Source organism: Branchiostoma lanceolatum, chromosome 11, assembly GCF_035083965.1.
Source record: "Branchiostoma lanceolatum isolate klBraLanc5 chromosome 11, klBraLanc5.hap2, whole genome shotgun sequence".
Taxonomy (NCBI): Eukaryota; Metazoa; Chordata; class Leptocardii; order Amphioxiformes; family Branchiostomatidae; genus Branchiostoma; species Branchiostoma lanceolatum.
In genome coordinates this window covers 11,426,135-11,446,375 of record NC_089732.1, presented here as the reverse complement: position 1 = coordinate 11,446,375, position 20,241 = coordinate 11,426,135, and the positions used below count along the sequence as shown (strand labels likewise).

At 38.2% G+C, this 20,241-nt stretch overlaps 1 protein-coding gene across 2 annotated transcripts; it reads right to left on the bottom strand.

The window, feature by feature from the left end:
* Window positions 1-1,390: 1,390 nt before the first annotated feature.
* LOC136444732 (putative ferric-chelate reductase 1) lies at window positions 1,391-16,522 on the bottom strand. Of its 2 annotated transcripts, none has more exons than XM_066442434.1 (16): window positions 16,390-16,522; window positions 11,991-12,174; window positions 11,024-11,175; window positions 10,035-10,126; window positions 9,310-9,430; window positions 8,802-8,978; window positions 8,265-8,378; window positions 7,256-7,436; window positions 6,303-6,413; window positions 5,795-5,910; window positions 5,090-5,179; window positions 4,623-4,720; window positions 4,012-4,070; window positions 3,590-3,730; window positions 2,545-2,627; window positions 1,391-1,932 (listed from the first exon to the last, which is right to left on the bottom strand). In XM_066442434.1, the coding sequence occupies exons 2-16, from the start codon at window positions 12,172-12,174 to the stop codon at window positions 1,840-1,842; spliced, it is 1,812 nt and encodes a 603-aa protein (XP_066298531.1). In that variant the 5' UTR covers window positions 16,390-16,522; the 3' UTR covers window positions 1,391-1,839. The 2 variants fall into 2 exon arrangements, with proteins under 2 accessions (XP_066298531.1, XP_066298530.1); XM_066442433.1 differs by lacking the exon at window positions 16,390-16,522 and adding an exon at window positions 13,583-13,714.
* Between the last annotated feature and the right edge of the window lie 3,719 nt (window positions 16,523-20,241).

The following is a 20,241-nucleotide window of genomic DNA, read 5'->3' as shown; positions in this document are numbered from 1 at the left end:
TGCTACAATTGATGCACTCTGCTTTAATTACGAAAATGTGAACTTCAACAAAATGATTCTACTAAACTAAGAGACAAAACCAAACATAGGTGAAGGTATGAAAATCTATTTACTAATAGCAGGTCATACATGTGTATGCAAAAGGCACTTGATGTTTCTTCAACAAAATATGCTGTGAGAAAAATAGATTCTATGATTGTCCATCACATTTCAGATCGTACGATACAAAACAACCACCTATCTTGCCCATAAATAGAGTACAAGACAGCCACACATACATGTATGTAACATATCACCACCTCTTCAATGCTAAGAGACCCTAATATTACGTTAACCCATGTTTTAACATATAATATAGAAAGGTTTCTCATCACTGCTGTTAAACAATCTATTTTCTTGTCTAAAACAACACAATACACACCCCCTACGTTTAATATACATGCGTAGACCACAATGAAAAAATATATACAGTCCTATAACCTGGTCATATCTTAACACAAATATGAAAAAAAGTATGTACTGACAATTTTATCAGGATAAAGACTGCTTTCCAGCTAGAGCAGTAAGTCTTGACTGCAAAATCAGTTCTGCTAAAAGACAATTTAGGCAGACCAGAATGAAAAATACAAAATATTTCACCAAGGCTTTTTTGATTAATTAATATCATCTTAAACAGTTATGTGTGTGCAGCTTTACATGATAACCAGTGGTGTATCTTTTTATCAAAAATGTAAATGCAGATTTTTCCTATTAAGATTTAATCTGTTAAAACCAGTGACCACATAACAATAAACACTCTTGTTAGCAGTAACTGTACTTTTGTACTGAGCAGGAGCTTGAGCAAAGAAACAAAAGCAAGTAAATTTTATTTTGTGTTCATTTTGCTCCAAGGCCACACCAATTTAATTTCTTGATTAACATATTTCTTTTTAAAACGGCTAAATTCCAAAATCAACATGAAAACAGAATCTCAGAGGAATGTTTGTACTTTGGTGCACACAGTTTCAGGGTGTGAACACTCTCTGGGTCAGGTGCAAGTTTTCACCCCAGCCTTCTGTTTTTATGATCTTTAACCAAGAAATTATGTATTATCATCCAACACTTATTTCCTTTGTATAACTGATTAACTAAAAATGTTATGATTTGATAAAGGGAGGCCTTTACATAAGCAGAAGCTTTTTGGCCTGCCCTGCACTGTTTTATTTATTTTTCTTTCTTATGTATGTATATTTTTAAGTGCGAAATAAAAAAACAATAAAAAAACAATAAACAATATACCATCATGACAATTTCTAAATGTAGGGTTAGTAGTACATTAGGTAGCATTATGTACATTTGTATAACCCGGTCCCAAGTCAGTAGGTAAACATTTTAAGGAAGGGTAATATCTATAAAGGGCTGATTTTTCTAAAAATGGAATCTTAGGTGATGCATTTTTTGTAACTAAAACCTTCTACCATGATAGAAAAATGCTTTCTGTAAAAATTTTAAATTTGGAGGAAGATTTGGTATTCAAATGCACTCTTCAAAATATGATAGTTGCTTGAACTTCATGTAAGATCATAAATATTCAAATGATATGCAGTTGGCATGCAAAATTTAACTTGCTTCAAATCTTATGATTATGATTTAATGCTTCTTTTTTATCTTGTTTCTCAAATCTGAAAAATTAAAAATGATTGTGCTTTTAAGTCTGAACTGCATCAAATGTCAACAAAAAGAAGATTTCCTAATTTTTATCAGTAACATGTAAGAAGTATGCAGCTCTATACATGAACTCCATGGAGAGCCTCAGTGAGAACACTTTAGATCCTCTGGCATTACCACAGGACCAGTTGATCAGTTGAGCCCGACATATACCAGCAGGGCGATCAGGAAGCCCAGCATGCCCAACACATACAGGCCAAGGATCCCCTTCCTGATGCCATGGCCCTGTGAGAAAATATACAAGATCAAAATTATAAAACCAAACATACAATTCATGATACAATGTTATGTTTTTCATTTAAAACCAGGTATCAGCTTCCTGTTCAAAGAGATATGTGGTACTGTGAAATATGTAGTATACACAAAGATATCAATGACAGGCCTGCATTACCCCCAAAATAAGTATGATCATCTGGTGGCTTTCCGTATGACATTTTGGTTCACATTTCGAGCCTCAGCAAAATAAATCATGTTTTTAAACATGCTTTATTTTGCTGAAGCTCGAAAAAAAGTAGGAAGACTAGCAGAAATAAGATCAATATGAATTTTAGGCAAATTTCTGGCATTTTATTGGTCATAACCTAAAAAAACATATACATTTTGTATTTGCCAGCAAGCTTCAGCATTGCCAGTTTCAACTTGTAGCTTTAACATCATGTAAGACTGTCTTGCCCTATTCTCTCATTATGGTATTTTTATTGCATGTAAGACACAGTGTCTGTCTATATAGGTATGGTATTATGCAAACACATGAACATATACATGTAGGTTGAGTGACTGTAATTATCTTAATTATAAAGAGAACTTTGGATCAGCGTAACCAAGAAAGTGACTTACCCCGGTGTAGTTTCCACCACGTAGAGGCTTTGCTTTTGGGTCTCCAGCAGCGGTATCCATCTCCATCTCTTCAGAACGGCCAGCTAAACAACAACAAAAGAATACAATACACATGCTTATAACACCATTATCTCCATATAAATGCAAAGACTCGTTTGGCAAATACAACGTCATGTATTTTATGGCCTTAGTCTCCTATTTCTGCTAGTCTAAGATCAAAAACTAGTTTCACTTGTCTTTAGATTTAATGCACAGTTTAGTGATGAAAGAATAGCAGATTACAATATACTTGTACATGTGGTCTTTTCATCAATTTTGATTCATTTTGTAATATACAAAATACAATCTGTGCCTGGATCATCAGTGTCTAACCTTCATCACTACACATGAACACTGCATGTTAACTATCCATTAACTTTGATTGATATGGCAGGGTTTAGGAGCTAGATCTACCTTGTGGTAGAATGCTAGTCTACAAAGAGTTTGGTTGCCTTTCAAATGATTTTCATTGAATGTTTAACTTTGAAATTGCCCTATCACACTAAACCTCCTTGGTTAGAGGATATAGAGAGAGACTTATAGCCAGAGAGAGCCCTGACAAACACAGAAGAGCTTTTGCGCCGACACACAGAATTCTCAAAACAGGGATTCTTGTATACAGAATAAATAAATAAATGGTTCATTGGTTTATTGGTCCGAAATTACCCATGCAATGACAGCCAATGCTGAATTGCTGCACGGTTTACAATCACATAATACACAATAATACACATGATACATATTTGCACACTTCCACTTTATGAAACTGTCGCAAGGGTCTGGCGGCTGCCATTCGGCGCCAGCAGGTGACCTCAATGCGACCTTCCCCAACCAAAGTCAGGTACCCATACACATCTGGGTGGAATGAGGAAATTCGTGTTAAGTGCTTTTCCCAAGGGCACAACATCGGGGCATATCGGTGGTTTCAAACCCGAATGATATTCTTGCTGAAAAAAATGTACAAGAAAAAACAAGAAGGAAAAGGTATTTTTGGAAGTGTACTGACGTTTGGAGCTGGTGGAACAGTTGTGGATCTCCAGGACGACCTCGGCCAGGGCGTGCCAGATGACCCAGCCAACCATGAGGAAGGTCGCGGCCGGAGGGAGGTCCAGCGCAGCAAGGTCCATCCCCAGGAATATGGCCACCACTGGGAAACAAAAAACAATAAACACAGTCACAATCAGATGACTCAGGCCACCATGATAAAGACATCCCCAGGAAAATGGCCACCACTTTGAAAAATAAACACAGAAAACAATAAACACATTCACAATAAGATGGTCCAGCCAAACATGACATTATTCTAAGGCAATGGGTAAACATTTAAAAAGGAAATCAGAACCCTAATAGTATGTTCTGCAAGTAACATGAACAATGATTTTTACCATGATGATAGTTACAAATTGAAGATCTGCAACAATCACTTACCCCCCAGAATCCGGGCAGCGGTACCAACAGCCCAGTGGGCCCAGTTGAAGATGAAGCGCCTTGAAACGGAAGGGAAGAACAGTCAGTGTGGCAAAATGAAGATTTAATGCCATTGAAAAATCCTACAAATCTTTAATGATGTTGTTGGGCCTGGTATACAATGACGATGCCTTAATCCTAATCATCTCATCTACAACAGTTACTATTTACATAATTTATACAGGTGGCATCTTCTGTCTATAATGCAATAACTCACTTACAGAATGGCTCCAAAATGCCCTCTGTTTGTTCAGATGGTCATGCCACAGGTACTTATTAAATAAGTTATCAACTACTTTACAATAAAATTATCAGTTGCACATACACAGTGTCAAATACAAACACAAACTACATGCCTGTATTTCCCAGTGTCTTTCTCAAACAATATTTTAGAATCTCCAATGCCCCAAAATCATGCGTTACTCTAGGAATTACTTTTTGCCATCACTGGACAATTAACTGTAATTATAGTAAGGTCATTTTAAGGATCAGTTAATGATGAATTAGCATTTCATTGAGGAATGACTCTGGCTACACTATAATTAGAACTTCAAGGTACATGTATGACTTACTTGGGCTGGTCAGGGTGAGGTCGTGCCAGGGCCATGAGAGGGTTGATCAGTGCTAGGATGACCACGATGATTCCCACTATGGCATGAGCACCAGCATGCTATTGAGTTAAACAAAAATCATTTTTCTATCAAAATTCTGTGACAATTGACTTCTCCTACTATAGTCCTTGACCATGTAGTTTTAGAAGTCTATTATGCAGTCAATGGACTTTTTTTTTATGAAGTCATATAATCTTTGAATTTGGTTTGGAATATCAATGATAAACAATCACTTTGCTCATGCCGTTTTGTTCTATTCTTTTCAATATTCAAAAAGGAATTGTGAAAAATAATGTCTAAAACCATTGTTGACCATTTCAAATCATAGGGTCTACATTTTAGCAAAGGGTAAACTTAATAGAATTAAGATACAGTCATAATTTTTAAACTTAACTAAACAAACAAACAAAACATAAAAGCTGCCTTACGAAAGCCCAGAGCCAGTTGTTGTAAGTCATGATGAGAATGAAGGCAATGATGGTCAGGAGAACTGTGCTGATCATCATTGCACGGTGGATCTGTAAAAAGGAACAGGGAAAAAAGTGAACAAAACTAAGTACATTTTGTATGCTCTACAGTGCATATGCAGATACGGTATGTCGTAAATCTTAATGCTATTATTGTAGTGACATGTTTTCAAGTATGCCATCTAACAAGTTGAACTTGAAAGCAAATTGCATATTGAAAATAATATTCTTTTGCAAAATAAATGCCTTGGGCCACACCAATTTGATTTCTTGGTATTACTTAACGGATTTTGATTTTTAATCTTAATTTTAGCACAAAAAAAATAAGGAAAACTGGGGTGAAAACTTGCACCTGACCCTGTTCACTCCCTGAAACTGTGTGCACCAATTTGAAAGTAAAAACATTCCTCTGAGATTCTGTTTTCATGTTGTTTTTTCAATCTGGCATATCTTTATTTTTATTTTTTTATTCCGTTAACCAAGAAAATAAATTGGTGTGGCCTTAATGTCTTTAAGTTACAAATGTAGATGAAAAACCTGTATCACATTCAAGCATCTACATAAGGAAGGATGCATTAGTAAGTGTAAAACAAAACAGCACATAAAATGAGGATAATTCATGACACTTTCCAGATGTAAAATAAACTTTAAGAATAGAATACTTACAGCAAACCAGACTTTCTCCTTGCAGAGCTGGCTGTCCGGCCAGAGATGTTTGAAGAAACGTGCCATGAGGACGCCGACACTGGCAGTACAGATCCAGGCAATCATCATCAGGGAACCTGAAAACACATTTGCCTGCTTAAGCGGGTATCTCATTGGAGCCGAAGCACATCGCAACCTCGTTGCGGCTGAGCGATTTAAACAAACGTTCAATGAATTTCAGCGGTAAAAAATATGCTGTGAAGATACATAATTTTCTAAGCAACTTCAACTTTCCAGTAAAGCAATGCATTATACCCAGCTAGAATTCTAACCTTGTTTCTGAAAAAGAGTATCGTCCATTCCGAAAGGTAATATGACTTTGTCTTTAACTCATCAGTAAGAATCATAAATAATACATCTTCAAGCAATTATGATCTATTAATACCTAAACAAGATATCAGAGCACTATAACATATAGATCGGTTGTTCTTTCTGTCCACACAAATAGAACAAATGTTCCTCAATATACCATGTGCCTTAACGATGTCAGGGCTCCCTGCACCAGTCACTTGGGTGTTACTTTGGAAGTCGACCTTACCAGATGAAACCACGCGATTAGTAGCATGGTACGACAGAGCATCTGAAATAGAATAACACACAAATTAAAACCTTCAATATGCATCTCAACAAAACGTTGATTACATTATATATTCTCCTGTGCAACATATTTGCTAGAGAGCACAAACTGTTCAACCACGTACACAAATATTGATGTATTTGGTCATTTTGATTCTAAACATTTAACTTTCTAGCAGCATAAAGTTGGATTTTCATTCTCTGTCTTTGCTGTTGAGCCAAAAGTGAGCTGCACAAATGATGTTTAAAACTATTCAGACTATTAAATGAAAAACAAAGACAAACAAAAAATGGCATCAGTTTGATGATATGTTCAACTTGGTGCCATAATTCTTTGCATACTTTCCTATGTCCTAAATGCACCACCCGATCTGCTGAATTTTTGGACAGTCAGGATTGGTCTACTAACTGCATATTTTTGTCTTCTACATTATCTATCACATTAACCGGTGCAATGGCCTAGTTGGTAGAGTGCTCGCCTTGCAGTATATGCACACGGTAGGTCTTGAGTTTGAACCCCGACCGGGTCATACCAAAGACTTCAAAAATGGTACATACTGCTTTCTCTGCTTTGCACTCAGCATTTGGGAAAGAGTATGGAAGTTAAACACACATCACTACCAGCGGACCAGCCCCCTGCTGTAGTGACTTGCACAATGTGTGTGGCCCAAGGGCTATACAAATGGAGATGGGCGCCACCCCTATGCGTCTTTTCAAGACGCCCGGGTCACTTTAACTTTAACATTATCAATAGATGTCTACACCTACATGGTATAAGAAATGCTATGAATACATTTGTCTTACAGTCCTACGTCTAATCATTGATAAGAGAAATTTTCAACATACTTCCACTTGTAGACCCCTTTGACATCAGTACGTAGAAATCGTCGTTCAGGTCGTAAAACCTCCCGTTGTTGACCTTCGCCTGTCTCTTCCTTCTGCCAGCTGCGGCATCGTTGATCGATCTGGTGAACTTACACGACACGACACCCTCCACATACGACCCGACAATGGTCGAGATTCCACCCTAGGACAACAGACAACGAGATGCATTATATACATAGGACATTTCTTTGTACCTCATTCCTAATGCAAGACCAATCATCCATACAGTGTATATGACAAAAATGTAATATATACATGATGTAATACACATGCAGTCTGTTATCTGTAATATTTTGTACTTCGATATAGACCACATGTAGCAAGGTAGTATTGTTGTTTGATTGCTGTACGATTGTCAAGCAAATTCGTTCATTCACAGGCATATTGCACTCTATATTTTATAACAGGGCTCCAAGGTTGGATTCCATATATTGCTTATTTTTTTTAGCATCTACAGAACATTGATGAATGAATGAAGACCTTGATTGTTAATATTTGCTCCACTGGGCTAAATCCAGGTAAAAAAGGATTTATGAATACATAATGAACCTACATATATGGAGGGACTACGACAATTAATTTAGTGAGTCAATTCCTTTTCTTGTCACTTCTTTGTAATGATTGAAATGTATTAAGTCATACCGTGTCAGAATGAGAAAAAACATGGCTCATTTTCAGTTAGTGTAAAAGTTAATGTGTATTTGTCCCATGTCCTAACGATAGCATAGCTAGCAAAGGTTGCTTCTGCGTTGAGACACCATACCCATGGATGAGATAACATTGTAACAACAAGCAACTCCCTATTAGCTATGGCATGCATACATGTACAGTACATATGTAGTTGTTTTAATACTTTCAACTTCAAGTTGAGCCTGGTATACACAGTCACGTTCCATAACTTCCAACTCAGAGGCATCGCCAAAATAAATGTACATGACTTGATTGTACATGTACATGTACATGTACATACCTGTGGCTGGGTAGTGTCCCTTTCTGGCATGGACTTTCCAGTGCTCCATGAGGAGTACACAGTGGTGTCACCTGAGTCTGAGTTATACACACACTCATAGATGTCATCCAACCCCTGGAAATCATGCCAACAACATTCATTTCAATCACATTCATCTATTTCTAAGCATCTGCATCATCTATAAGAAGAGACCAATTGTTGGGGCTTGATAAGTTGGCCTGTAATCACAGTAATAAATTTTCATTATTTTGATTAATTTTCATTTCCCTCTTTTGACCAAAATGTCCAGATTAAGGAACATGGTAAAATAGATCCATTTTGGTGAAGACATTCTACTTGAAGAATACTGTTCATCAAAATTATGTAACAAACAAACTTTAAGATACAATTTCACATATAAAGTGCAACAAAATTGCAACAATGAACAATAGAAAGCGAAATACTATATGTACCATTTTTCAAGTCTTTGACCAGGCCAGGGCTTGAACACCTAACCTTATAAGGTGAACATGTTTATGATAAAAAGACAAATCGTACCATTGTGTTATCGGCAGAGATGCCCACAGCCACGTATCCGTTGGACGTCCCGCTGACTTCAAACAGAACGCTGTCACCACTGGTTTGCCAGGAGGAGAAGTACTCACAAGAGGGTGGAGCACAGTTAGTGGGAGCCTGGTAACAGCCTTTGGTGGAGCCACATCCATTGGAAGTCACCTATCAAAAAGATAAGTGTAATATGTTAAACCATAAACACTTTTAGCTCTACTGTATGTAAAGATAAAGCAGTTACATGTAAACCTCGGACTGAGGACAAAGCATAACGCGAATTCCTTAGCTATTAGTGCAATGCGGCTTTGCTATGGCTTGCACACCAGGTCAACCCTTCTCTGCTCGATAAGTGTGTTGGGTTCTTTTACAGGTACATGCAGAGATTTGATGCCTTAAAGTTAAAGCTCCCTCGTACACGGGACCGCCGGCTTTATGTTCCCCTCCAACAGGACTTTATGAGTCATTATCTGAGGAGACCATAAAAAAAAGTACTTACCCCAACATCTTGGGAATCCGAACTTGCGGGTGTGGGTACAGGCCCAGCAGTGGGGTCCTCCACATAGGCAGACGTCACTTCACTCACCCAGAAAACTGTCTCTGTCTGTACAACTGTGGCCCTGGAAAAATCAAGGTCAATGTCATTACTGGATAACACACTCAGGAAAATTTAGATCTTTGGAACAAAATGTAGTCTTCATCATCATCCATCACTATAGCCTGATCAAATTGCACTACCTAGAGACCCACTGATATGATGCTTGATGGCAACTCACAAGTTGGGGGAATCCAGCTTATTTTTCATAAGCCCAAATGTAGTTGCAGTATGGCTTTAAATTCATGCAAACATTGCCAACTGATATTTGACTGTTTCAGTGTTTTTTGAGCTGACAGTTGCCATGGGCTATACATGTACATGTGTATGTCATGTTTTCAATTAAAACTGTTATGTTCAAATACTCCACAGTTTGCTTTCAAGTTTCCATTATAGTGAATTCCATGAATGCCTCTCAATGTTAACTCATTGCATGGGACCGTCCCTGGACAGCAAAAATTTGATTTACACAGCACTGTATGTCACCATGGACAACCAAGAGGTATGTCACCATAGCATTGTAGGTAACAAGACTTAGAGCACATGCAAGCATTAGGGTATGTGTTGCTGGTGTTAAACAAAAACTAAATTCCCGTCCAATTAACCAGAAGACAATAAGATTTCTATACCTGAACTGAATGTGTCCCACACGGTTGGCAGGTGCAGTCCATGTGACAGCTACCTCTGTCTTCTCTGTCCGACCTGTGTGGGTTACTCCATTCTGTGGAACCAACACAAGGTCATAACATGATTCAAGGTCATTACATCATAGCAAAGGTGCTAATCACCTGTGGCTTATAACTTATGGCATCTATATAATCCTGAATAGCTGGAGGCAAGCCCCTGAGATATAAACTAAGTTTATTGCATATTCCTGCCTGAAGGCTAATTGCAAATAACATAGATATGATAACTATATAGAGATATGACAACTACTATTGAAATATATGCAAGCACAATGAAAAGTAGGTTACAATCACATTCAATGAAATTTCAATGAAATGAGATTAATTTTTCTATCAACATTATTGAGAGACACATGACCATGGGTGGGGGGTGTATTGTAAGTCAGAAACAAGTAGCACAAAGAAAACATGACCCTTTACTGTTGTTCTTTCTCTGGCTACTTTATCCTGAATGGAATGAGTATATGGCCAGAATCTCGTAAGCTCACAGAGCAGACTGTGATTAATCAGAAAGGTACAAACAAAGCTACTGTAAGACTTAGTGTAACACTGCTTGTCTGGCTACAGCATTTGCCAAAAACAATGTTCATGTTCCAGTTACCCGGGAAAATCTAAGTCAAATTCTCCTAATCCAATTCAAGGCAAAAGCCTCCATAGCTCCCTCCTATGGAGGCCTTTCAAAGCAGGATATATCACTGTAAAATGCATTTAAGTTTGCATGGTTTCAATTTCGCAGTAGGGAGAAAATATAGTATTCGCAGTGGTGTATTGCGTTCGCGTTTGAGACAATAGTAGACAAGGGGGTATATAGGGGGGCAAAAAAATTTGCTGTGGTTTTAAGTTTGCAGCAAAGACCTTGCAGCGAAAACCGCGAACATAAACCATTGGGAACATTTCTGCATTTACAGTAAGTTGAACAGAAATTGACTTACTTCTGAGTTTGCCTCACTGCCACAGTTGACAGTTTTGGTGGTGCCAGAGTCAAGAGTAGTGAATCTTCCCTGTGCATCTGTTGATCCGACGGTGCGGGCTTGGATAAAGAACCCCTTAAATGTTGCAGAGTTACCAGTACGTTGTAAAGTCACTGATTCAGAAATAAAGAGGAAAAATTATTATCATTGAGCTTATTGCAAAATACCATAGTGCAGCATGTACATGTATATACCAAGAGCGTACTGCACATGTTATATAGCAGTGTATCCAAAACTATTATAGCGGCTGAGTCTCTTGCCTCAGTCTGAGAGTAACGGCTGACGTTGAATACAATCTTTCTTTTGACACAGCTATATATAATTGAATATACATGTATATGGATCTACATTTGAGATTTTAGGCTTATGCTTTGTATTACACAAAAACAAATTTATAGGGTTACAGTTCCTTAGGGTGAGTGGGTAACTTTCACAAATGACTCGTCTATATATACTGTAATTCTTGTTACTTTCACTGTAACTTTATGTTCACTGTTTTCACGGTCATCTCTGTACCGTGAACTTATTATCACCGTGAAAAAAACTGTTGTTATTTTTTATGATTCCATCACACATCCGTTCTGTAAATCACTTGCCGCCACCGTGAAGTTAACGTTCAGTGAAAATGTCCATTTTCCTTACACGGTGAAATTTTGCTACCGTGAAGATAAAATGAATTACAGTAGTCTGTCCTAGGACAAACGGCGATCGCCGATCGCAATCTGACTTAGGACGATTGTTCTGAATTGCCATCTCTACTGTGATATATACATTATAACATACAATGTTGTATATGAATATCATTATCAAAATGTCCGCGAATCTTTCTGAGACACATTTCATATGCAAATGCAACATCTTTAAACTTGCATGAAAAAAATTGCATGAAACCATTATCAGATCTTTACTAGCTTGTCAATACTCTAACCTTGAACTTCTTCCCCTCCTGCGTATGTAGTTTTGTCAACAACTAGTTCATACGGAGGTGTGCTGGTCTGCTCGGAGGGCCCGTGTTGGGGGAACATGTCCGTACAGGCTGTGGATGGGGCGCCTGACGGGTACGCCCGCACGACCGCTGTCACGGCCAGCAGCGATAAAATAACTCGCCACATCTGGAACAACACACAACAAACAAGGCAATCTGAGATGGCAGACTTCACCCAACTGCTGAGTGCAACACTTAAAGTTTTACAGACAAAGATAGCGGGATGTATGCTGTTATAAGATTGCAGAAATACACAATCATGTACAAAATGTAGTTAGACACAAAAACAGGGAAAAAGGAGAAATAGAAGTTAATGTTTCTGACATTGTGCTTTGCAATTTAAGACTTATAGCAAATTGATGCTCATTTAATATTAAGGTCCAATTTTGAAAGATTTCATGTGAAGTTGTAAAGTTCAACATGTCTGTAATGTTTACAGCACAAGCTCTCCTGTATACATAATATTTACGGTTGTAATATGGGATTAAACGTGAATGTTATATATGAAGAAACGTTAACACAATTATGACGCTTTACGGCAAAGATTGCAGATTACTCGAGAGAGCAGATAAGATATTACCATATGATTCAAATTCAGAACCTGAGAACGCAAGATAGTGAAAGATACATAATACCAAAACTGCCGCAGTTACGAGTATAAGCCAAAAAAAAATAGAGGGGCCAAAATCTTTCATTTCCAGGTCTTATCAAGACCTACATGTACCCACTAACCAAATACAGTATCAAGACAATCAATCTAGGCCTTCTCCAGTTATCTTGTTCACACACATGTGCAAACAGACAGACATGCACACAAACATTGTCCACTTTATAACTTACTTAATAATCGCAAAAAATGGGATATGGTACAGTAACTGTAACATGGCATGGCTTTTACAAGATAGTGACACTCGACATGGATCGACATCAATAATTCATTACTTGCATATTATTGCCCTTTGTTGAGCGATTCAAGTAAAACTTCAATTTCATATTGAAAATGAACTCTGAATGTCTGTTAAGGCAAGAATTCATTGGAGATTATTTTCCTAGTAAGTCTATCCAACTCACATGTGCTCTAAGTCGACTAGTAAGTGACTACAAAACACCTGGTCTAAATTCCCAGTGTTGTTTAACGTATAATAATTATGTACTCCTGAAACACCAGAGTTTTTACAACACATTTCTCAAACATTATACACGTTTGACATTACACTTTACTCTTTCCAACACACATTTGATACAACGAAATCAGAAAGCCAGAGGGATCTATAATGCCTTTTATAGTATACACTGACATAGTATAGACTATCAGGCTGTGTTCAAAAATGTGATACACCTTATTCGGAATGTTGTAAACAGAAGACATACAGTCAGGCCACACCTAGATTCAAATATGTCCCGACACTAAAGCCACAAAGCTTAGCTTGCCCTACACTCAAGGGGAGTACGTCCCAAATCTTTCCACTTTTACCTTCAAATACCTCACCTTAAGGTCAAATGTCACACTGGAATAAGAATTAAGAAACGGTTACCTTATTTGTCTGCAAGAAGCTCATGTTTCAATCTTACTTAGTTACAGGCCTCCATTTCTAACCTTTCAAACCTAGTCAGAGGGACTGACATGAATAACAAAAGACTGTGTCCTTGCCAGGCAAACCTGACTGGCAAGTTACAACAAAGTACTGTAAATATTGAATTATTACGTAAGTATTATGTTTGCGGTGACCTCTCCGAGGTGAATTTATGATGCTGCAAACAATTGTGTTTCCAATGTATTTCTATGGACTACAGAATTGTTCCAACTGCGAATTGAAAACACCACAAAAGCCTCATTTTCCCTCTTACCACATAGTAAAACCACTGCAAAAGTAAATGAATTTACAGTACTGGAGCTATGTTATGACGTAGAGACTGAGGCAAGGCATCGGCCTCGTCAGACCAGTAGCAGGATTTGCATCAATGTTCATACCAAAAGAATTTACAGTCCAAGACACTACTAGTAGCCAACTGCCCACACTGTTTTACTAAGTTTACTATATCACTAGTAATTTGCTTTGTTGTCAGTCAGTTATGTGCAGGTAAACAAATGAAATACCTCCCCCTTCTGAATATACCTGCACTAACCTGCATACTAGTATGCAGATGGTATTTTGAACCCTGCTAACCTTGACCTTAGACAACATAAAACTGCTGATTCACTCTTACATGCACTTCCATAACTTATGACGTATACATGCTACACAATGTATGTAGCTCACTCAGAAACGTGTGTTTCATCTTCTTACCTGTTGTGTCTGATACAACAACAACAAAAGATTATAAATAGATTGTGTCTATAATAATGAAACAAATAAATTGTGTCTATCAAAAGTCTCTCTGCACAGCAGTGCTACACTGTCTTACAGTACTTTGAGACACGGATCTTTTCTTCAAAAATTGCAAATGGTGCTGTTCAAACTTAAACCCCCCCAAGTATTAAGAACAATTCAAAACCAGGTCAGGATTTCTGGTTGAAAGGATGAGTACACTAAACAATGACAAGCACTAATTCAAAACAGTGATGATAAGAATGGATTGCATTTTTCCAAGAAGATCACAAAAGGCAGGATATCATTCAACCTTTTACTAGTAGTTGACAGTCACATTTCTGTTGAAATATCATCTTGTTTCCTAAAATTCGTGACTTGCACACTTCACAGAAGAACAATTGGCACATACTGCACATGCGTATGTTTATCCAAGGAGGTTAACTCCTTGATTTATCGTTATGTTAACTCGGGTGTAAGGGACTTATAATCAGAGTCTTAACAATAACATAATAATTACACTCAGATAATTTGCATTGGACCAAAAAGTTAACATTTTTTGTTTTCGCATGCAACATTTTTAACAGAATACAACCTCAAGTCCGAATAGATTTGAACAGAATATTTTGAAAGATATAAATAAGAAATGAAATCTATCTCACAACATTCACTTTAAATCTAATAAATAATTAAGTAATTCAGCTTAGAATATGTCTTTGAAGAAAGGGTACACTAACGGCTAGGGACAGTTGTACAATGTGTGTAGTCACAAGTGGTGGGAGCCTTGAAACACATTATACATTTCCTAACTTATGGGGTTACATTAATTGTTTCAAACCCGGCCCTCAGAGCCACAGAAAGTCAACTTTAAATGCTTCATGTACCTTAGAGCAGTATTTTGACCCCATATCTTTTGAAATGAAGTGGATCTGAAATAGTCCAGGTGAAAGTAGAGAGGATGGAGCAAAGCAAACATTCATGCCCTACTGGACATTGGAGTCCTTACATGGACCCACTTGTGCCTGTGTTGAACTAACGGTCAATGGATCAAATAGGTTTAATTGTATAGCAAACTGCTCACGTCATAGTGCAAGGCACTGACCGGCACAGGTTAATTTTTAAATATGTTATGGCCATCTTGGTTGTATATTACAAAGTGATGTGTGTGTGTGAGTGTGTGTGTGTGTGTGTGTGTGTGTGTGTGTGTGCGTGTCTGTGTGTGTGTATCTGTGTGTGTCTGTGTGTGTGTGTGTGTGTCTGTGTCTGTCACAGTGTGTCTGTATGTTGGGGGGGGGGGGGGATTTCAACGGGGCTTAATAGACAACCGTGATCATTATATAATTCACATCTTGAATTTAAGTAACGTTATTGATAAACCATAACACTGTTTTCCTGTGCTTGTCTGTTAGACCACCTGTTTTGAATTCTAACCTAAATTTCAGGACATAGCTCCAGACCAATAAATCTTCAGCCACCACATTTATCGGTCAAAACATCATGAATATTTAAAAACACAGAAAGTACATTCAAACTTTGGACAACAATATACTACAAGAGGATGGTCGAGGAAGTTTGCTTCTTCTTTTTTTCCTTGTTAAGACATGAACTGTTTGAGTGTTGGGATAATACCCTTACCACCAAGTCCCCTCCCTCCCACGCAAGCATTTACCTGTGTATTGTTTAAGTGCAAGAAACGCCCTTCGGTGTATACAGTACACAACTGAAACACTCTCAACTTTACCATACATCGTTAAACAAGTCTGTCTCTAACATTGCGGCATTTAGAATACATACAATCTGATCACTGCAACCTGGGTTTATCACTAAACATATCTGCTACTTGCTCCGAGTTCATATCGTTCCCATATGTTACTCTTAGGTAAGAGAGGCGTGTAATAAATCTTCGGTTACCAAGAAGGCATGCATATGCATGCAGTCTACCTAACACCGTTGTGCTCATTTTTTTAAAGCGTTACTGCAGCCATTAGTTGTCGACACTGGTGCCGAAATGTTCCTGTTTCACTCTTGCTTACCTTAAATCCTGTACGTGGCTGCTAGAAGAAGAAGAAACGCCCAAGGAAAGGGCGAATACGGCGATCCTTGATTCAGCCCGGCTTCGCTTTGCGTGACGAGGGCGTGTTTTCTTCGTGATGACCTTTCACCTTTAAGGGACAAACCATTATACATGCTAAGCCGAATATGAGGGTTGTGTTACAAGTGAACTTTGTCTTGTAGCATACGGTGAAGACTAGTGTAAACTTTAACGTCATAAGAAAGCGTTACAGTGTGTAATCGAGAAGGAAAAAAATTCCACCATTTACTGACAGGATACTAGTTTGTGTTCTAAAGCACCTCCGCCATGACGTATAACGGACTGCCCATCCTACGTACGTTCCTGATTACATAAATAATGTCCCTATTCAGTTCAAGGACACAGTTCAGTGTTTTACTGAGAACGTTGAAACAATTCTACGTAATAAAAAGATGTCGATCAACTGGGAAATGCACTCCGAGAGAGAAATCCTCTTTCAGGATAACATCGTTTTGTAGCTTTTGTAGGATTGATATTATGTTACATGTACAACCGACATCACGAACCATTGTAACGGTTAAATGTACTACTTCATAAGGATTCAATGTCGTTGGACCTCCATTTTTAATAAAGCACTACTTATAGGAGTTCATAGAGACTAGTTGTGTTATAGACACGCCTAGGGGACTCTGTTTTGCGACTGGTCGTACCACTCGAGATCTAACGTTATATTTGCTGAATCACTGCCGTTAAGTCAATGTCCTCGCAAATAGGCGTGTCCACCTGACGTCAAAGTAACACTTGTCTAATATTTGGCTAAGACTAATGTTATTGGACTGAATGTCTAATTGCGTGCTAGCATGGCCTTGGTTAGTTGACGGTGGGGGCGTTGTGGATTGTCATGATGCATATTTGTCTAGTATGGGATTACTCCTGGCCATGGGCACGAGATTATGGTGTTAACGTAAATTATTTAAGTAGAGTAGAGTCTTTGACCAGGCATCACAGATGCAGTGTGTGATCAATTCATTCGGAAATCAATCCCGGGTCCGAATTTAAAGATGGCCTTGTGACTTGTCGTAGTCCACTCTAGATCCGCTGAGTCACGTAGGTCAAATTGGTAAAGGCCTAGGTCATTAACTAAATACATATGTAACATACTGTATTTCAAATAAACGGGATTTTTAGCTACGCAACCAAATTATGGCCGTGGATTTTACATGCGTTGAAATAAGGAAAAGGCGGTAAAATTCATTGCGACCCGAGCAAGCTAGAGGTTACCGAAACCCTTGCTTGTCTAACTTATATAACGTTATATCGAAGCCAAGATAACATGATAAAAGATCTCTTCGCGCAACAAGTGTTAATGTTTAGAGAGTTGTGTTAGATTGTTTTTCCATTAACCTTTATTTCTTACCAAGATTATGACGGCATTGATTAATTCATGCGACACCACCTTGTGGGGACATCTGGCGATCAGGGGTAGTTTTGCAGTTCCTCTTCCATTGTTCCTTGCAATATGATTTTTTGATCGTTAGACGGCGCTTCTGAGACGTTTGGTATTGGGGCCACTTCGTATCATTGTGTGTTTACGTAGTGTTCACTTGTACCGTTAAAACAGGGAACGGTTTGGTCACGTTAGAGTAGCCAGCTAGGTACAATTTATAAAACTACATCAATTTTTGCCTCAACAAGATTTTTTCCCTCCGGAGATGATCAAAATGACGAGAAAGCAAATTGGAACATATGTCGTGTTGTAGACTTGATTATACTTGTAGAATTGCCACTAGTTAGGTAGCCATGACCGTAGTTGTAGAAGTGAAACTAGTTCAATACTTGTAAAAGTGGCACCAATGTGGTAGCCATGAGTTGCCAACTTGGCAAGTGAAATAAGTCTACCACGTGCACACTAGTGTCAGTTTTTTGTACTTCTTGAATACAGGAATAAAATACTTTTGGCTGTAATACCATGTTTTGTCGCTTTAATTCCTTTACAGCGTTTGCGGGTATGGTGTCCATCTTGAAAATTTAGCCATCCGAAGTTGTCTTCTTTACCACTTTTGATTTTTATCCTTCTCGCATTAGAATCGAATTGGTAAAGGATACCATCTATAAAATTTACTTGCAATGGCCTTTTTCTGAGTGTAAAACCCTAACCATTATCGATAACTCTAACTGTGAACAGACAGTCTACTTTGTGATGACTTACACACACGCAGACATCAATGGAGAGCCAAGGCACTCGATCACGGCTTGATAGAATGTCACCACTAAGACGTATATCGAAGAGGTGAAAACGTCCCAGACCTCAATTAACCCAACATTTGCCGCCAACAAGGCGCTCCATGACACTGCCTGGCCTTACCATGGGTCACACGACTTGGTCACCTTTTCGGCTGGAATTCTCAAAGAAATGCATTCTATACAGTAATATCCACTAACATGATTCCACCAGGGTACATAATACCGCCACTCTGGAAAGATACGTTCAAACATATCTCTAACCCGATGTCCCCCAGTACAATGCACACCTGTACATTTAAAGTGTGCATACCTGGGGAGGGGGTGGATGATATTGCTTTCCCAAAAAACTTTCTAGAAAAGCAGTACGATTGTAGCAAATATTGACCAAAGTAAAACATGTTTTTCTTTTGGTTCAGACGCAGACTTAAATCTAAATTGTTTCTTCAAACAAATTTTGATTAAGAACTCGCGTTCTCGTACATTATCTAATGAATTTCTTTTATCCAAAAAATATCAAGATTCTCACACTGATTTATTGGAAAGGTGAGTAAACATTGCCAAATCAAACGAATTAAAACAAATAAATTTCTTAGTGTACAAGTTTTCTGATCTATACATGTTTATTTTGCTGAATAATAAGACTCCAATGATATTCAATACCAGGGAGAACTTTTATATGTACATAACTCGCCCTTGAAATCTGAGTATGACATTGAAAGTCTTAATTGAATATTCCGCCGTCACTTAAACATCTTTACACCCAGGAGACATCTTCTTCCATCATGACTAACTAATTCTAATTGCCAAGACTGTGTCGGTCTGTGTTTAGGATGCGTTCGGTTATTTTTACCCCAAGGCGATGGATAATCCAATTACCTTCTCAAGGTGTCCTTCACAAAATGAAGCAGTAAAACTTAGTACTTTTAGTCACCAATGCCGGTATCAAGACACAAATCAGTGTTACAAGTAATGATATAACGGTATCATGACTTATTCTCTTTATGAGGAATGGAAATAGTGTTTAGGGGTGTGTCTGTGTTTGTGTTTCCGGATTCTTGTAGTTTGCATAACTTGAAAAGTTCTTGTTGTGTGCATTGTGATAATATCTGGTATGTGGGTAGGTGTTGGGAAGCCAAAGGTCAATGTCCATTTTGGGCCCCCTGGTATGTGACCTTGATACTGCAGCAGAACGTCCTGTTTTTGTATCTTTTGACCTGGACGCACTATGGTTTTGATTTTATGGTGGCAGATACCTTTTGATGTATGGAAGAAATACTGTAAATTTTGCAACGAGTTTTCACCTCCTTAGGATGTTATTAAACATGTTGAGAGTCAATGAACGCCATATACAATTGTGTCGTTTGATGCATATGGCTACGACAAGAAATGAGGGGGGGGGGGGCATCGTGAGACTAGCCTGTGTACCAACCTCCGTAGTGACCGCTGGCTCAAAAGAATTCGCTTGCTAACCACGGAGTCTGACCCTGCGCGTATCCGTAACGGCTGTCTCATTATAACGTAATGAGGGGAATTCGAGCTGCGTTCGGTGCCATTTTTCGTTCCAAGGTGTCTCTATTGCCCTGTTCTGGTCCAGTTTTGAAAGAATCGC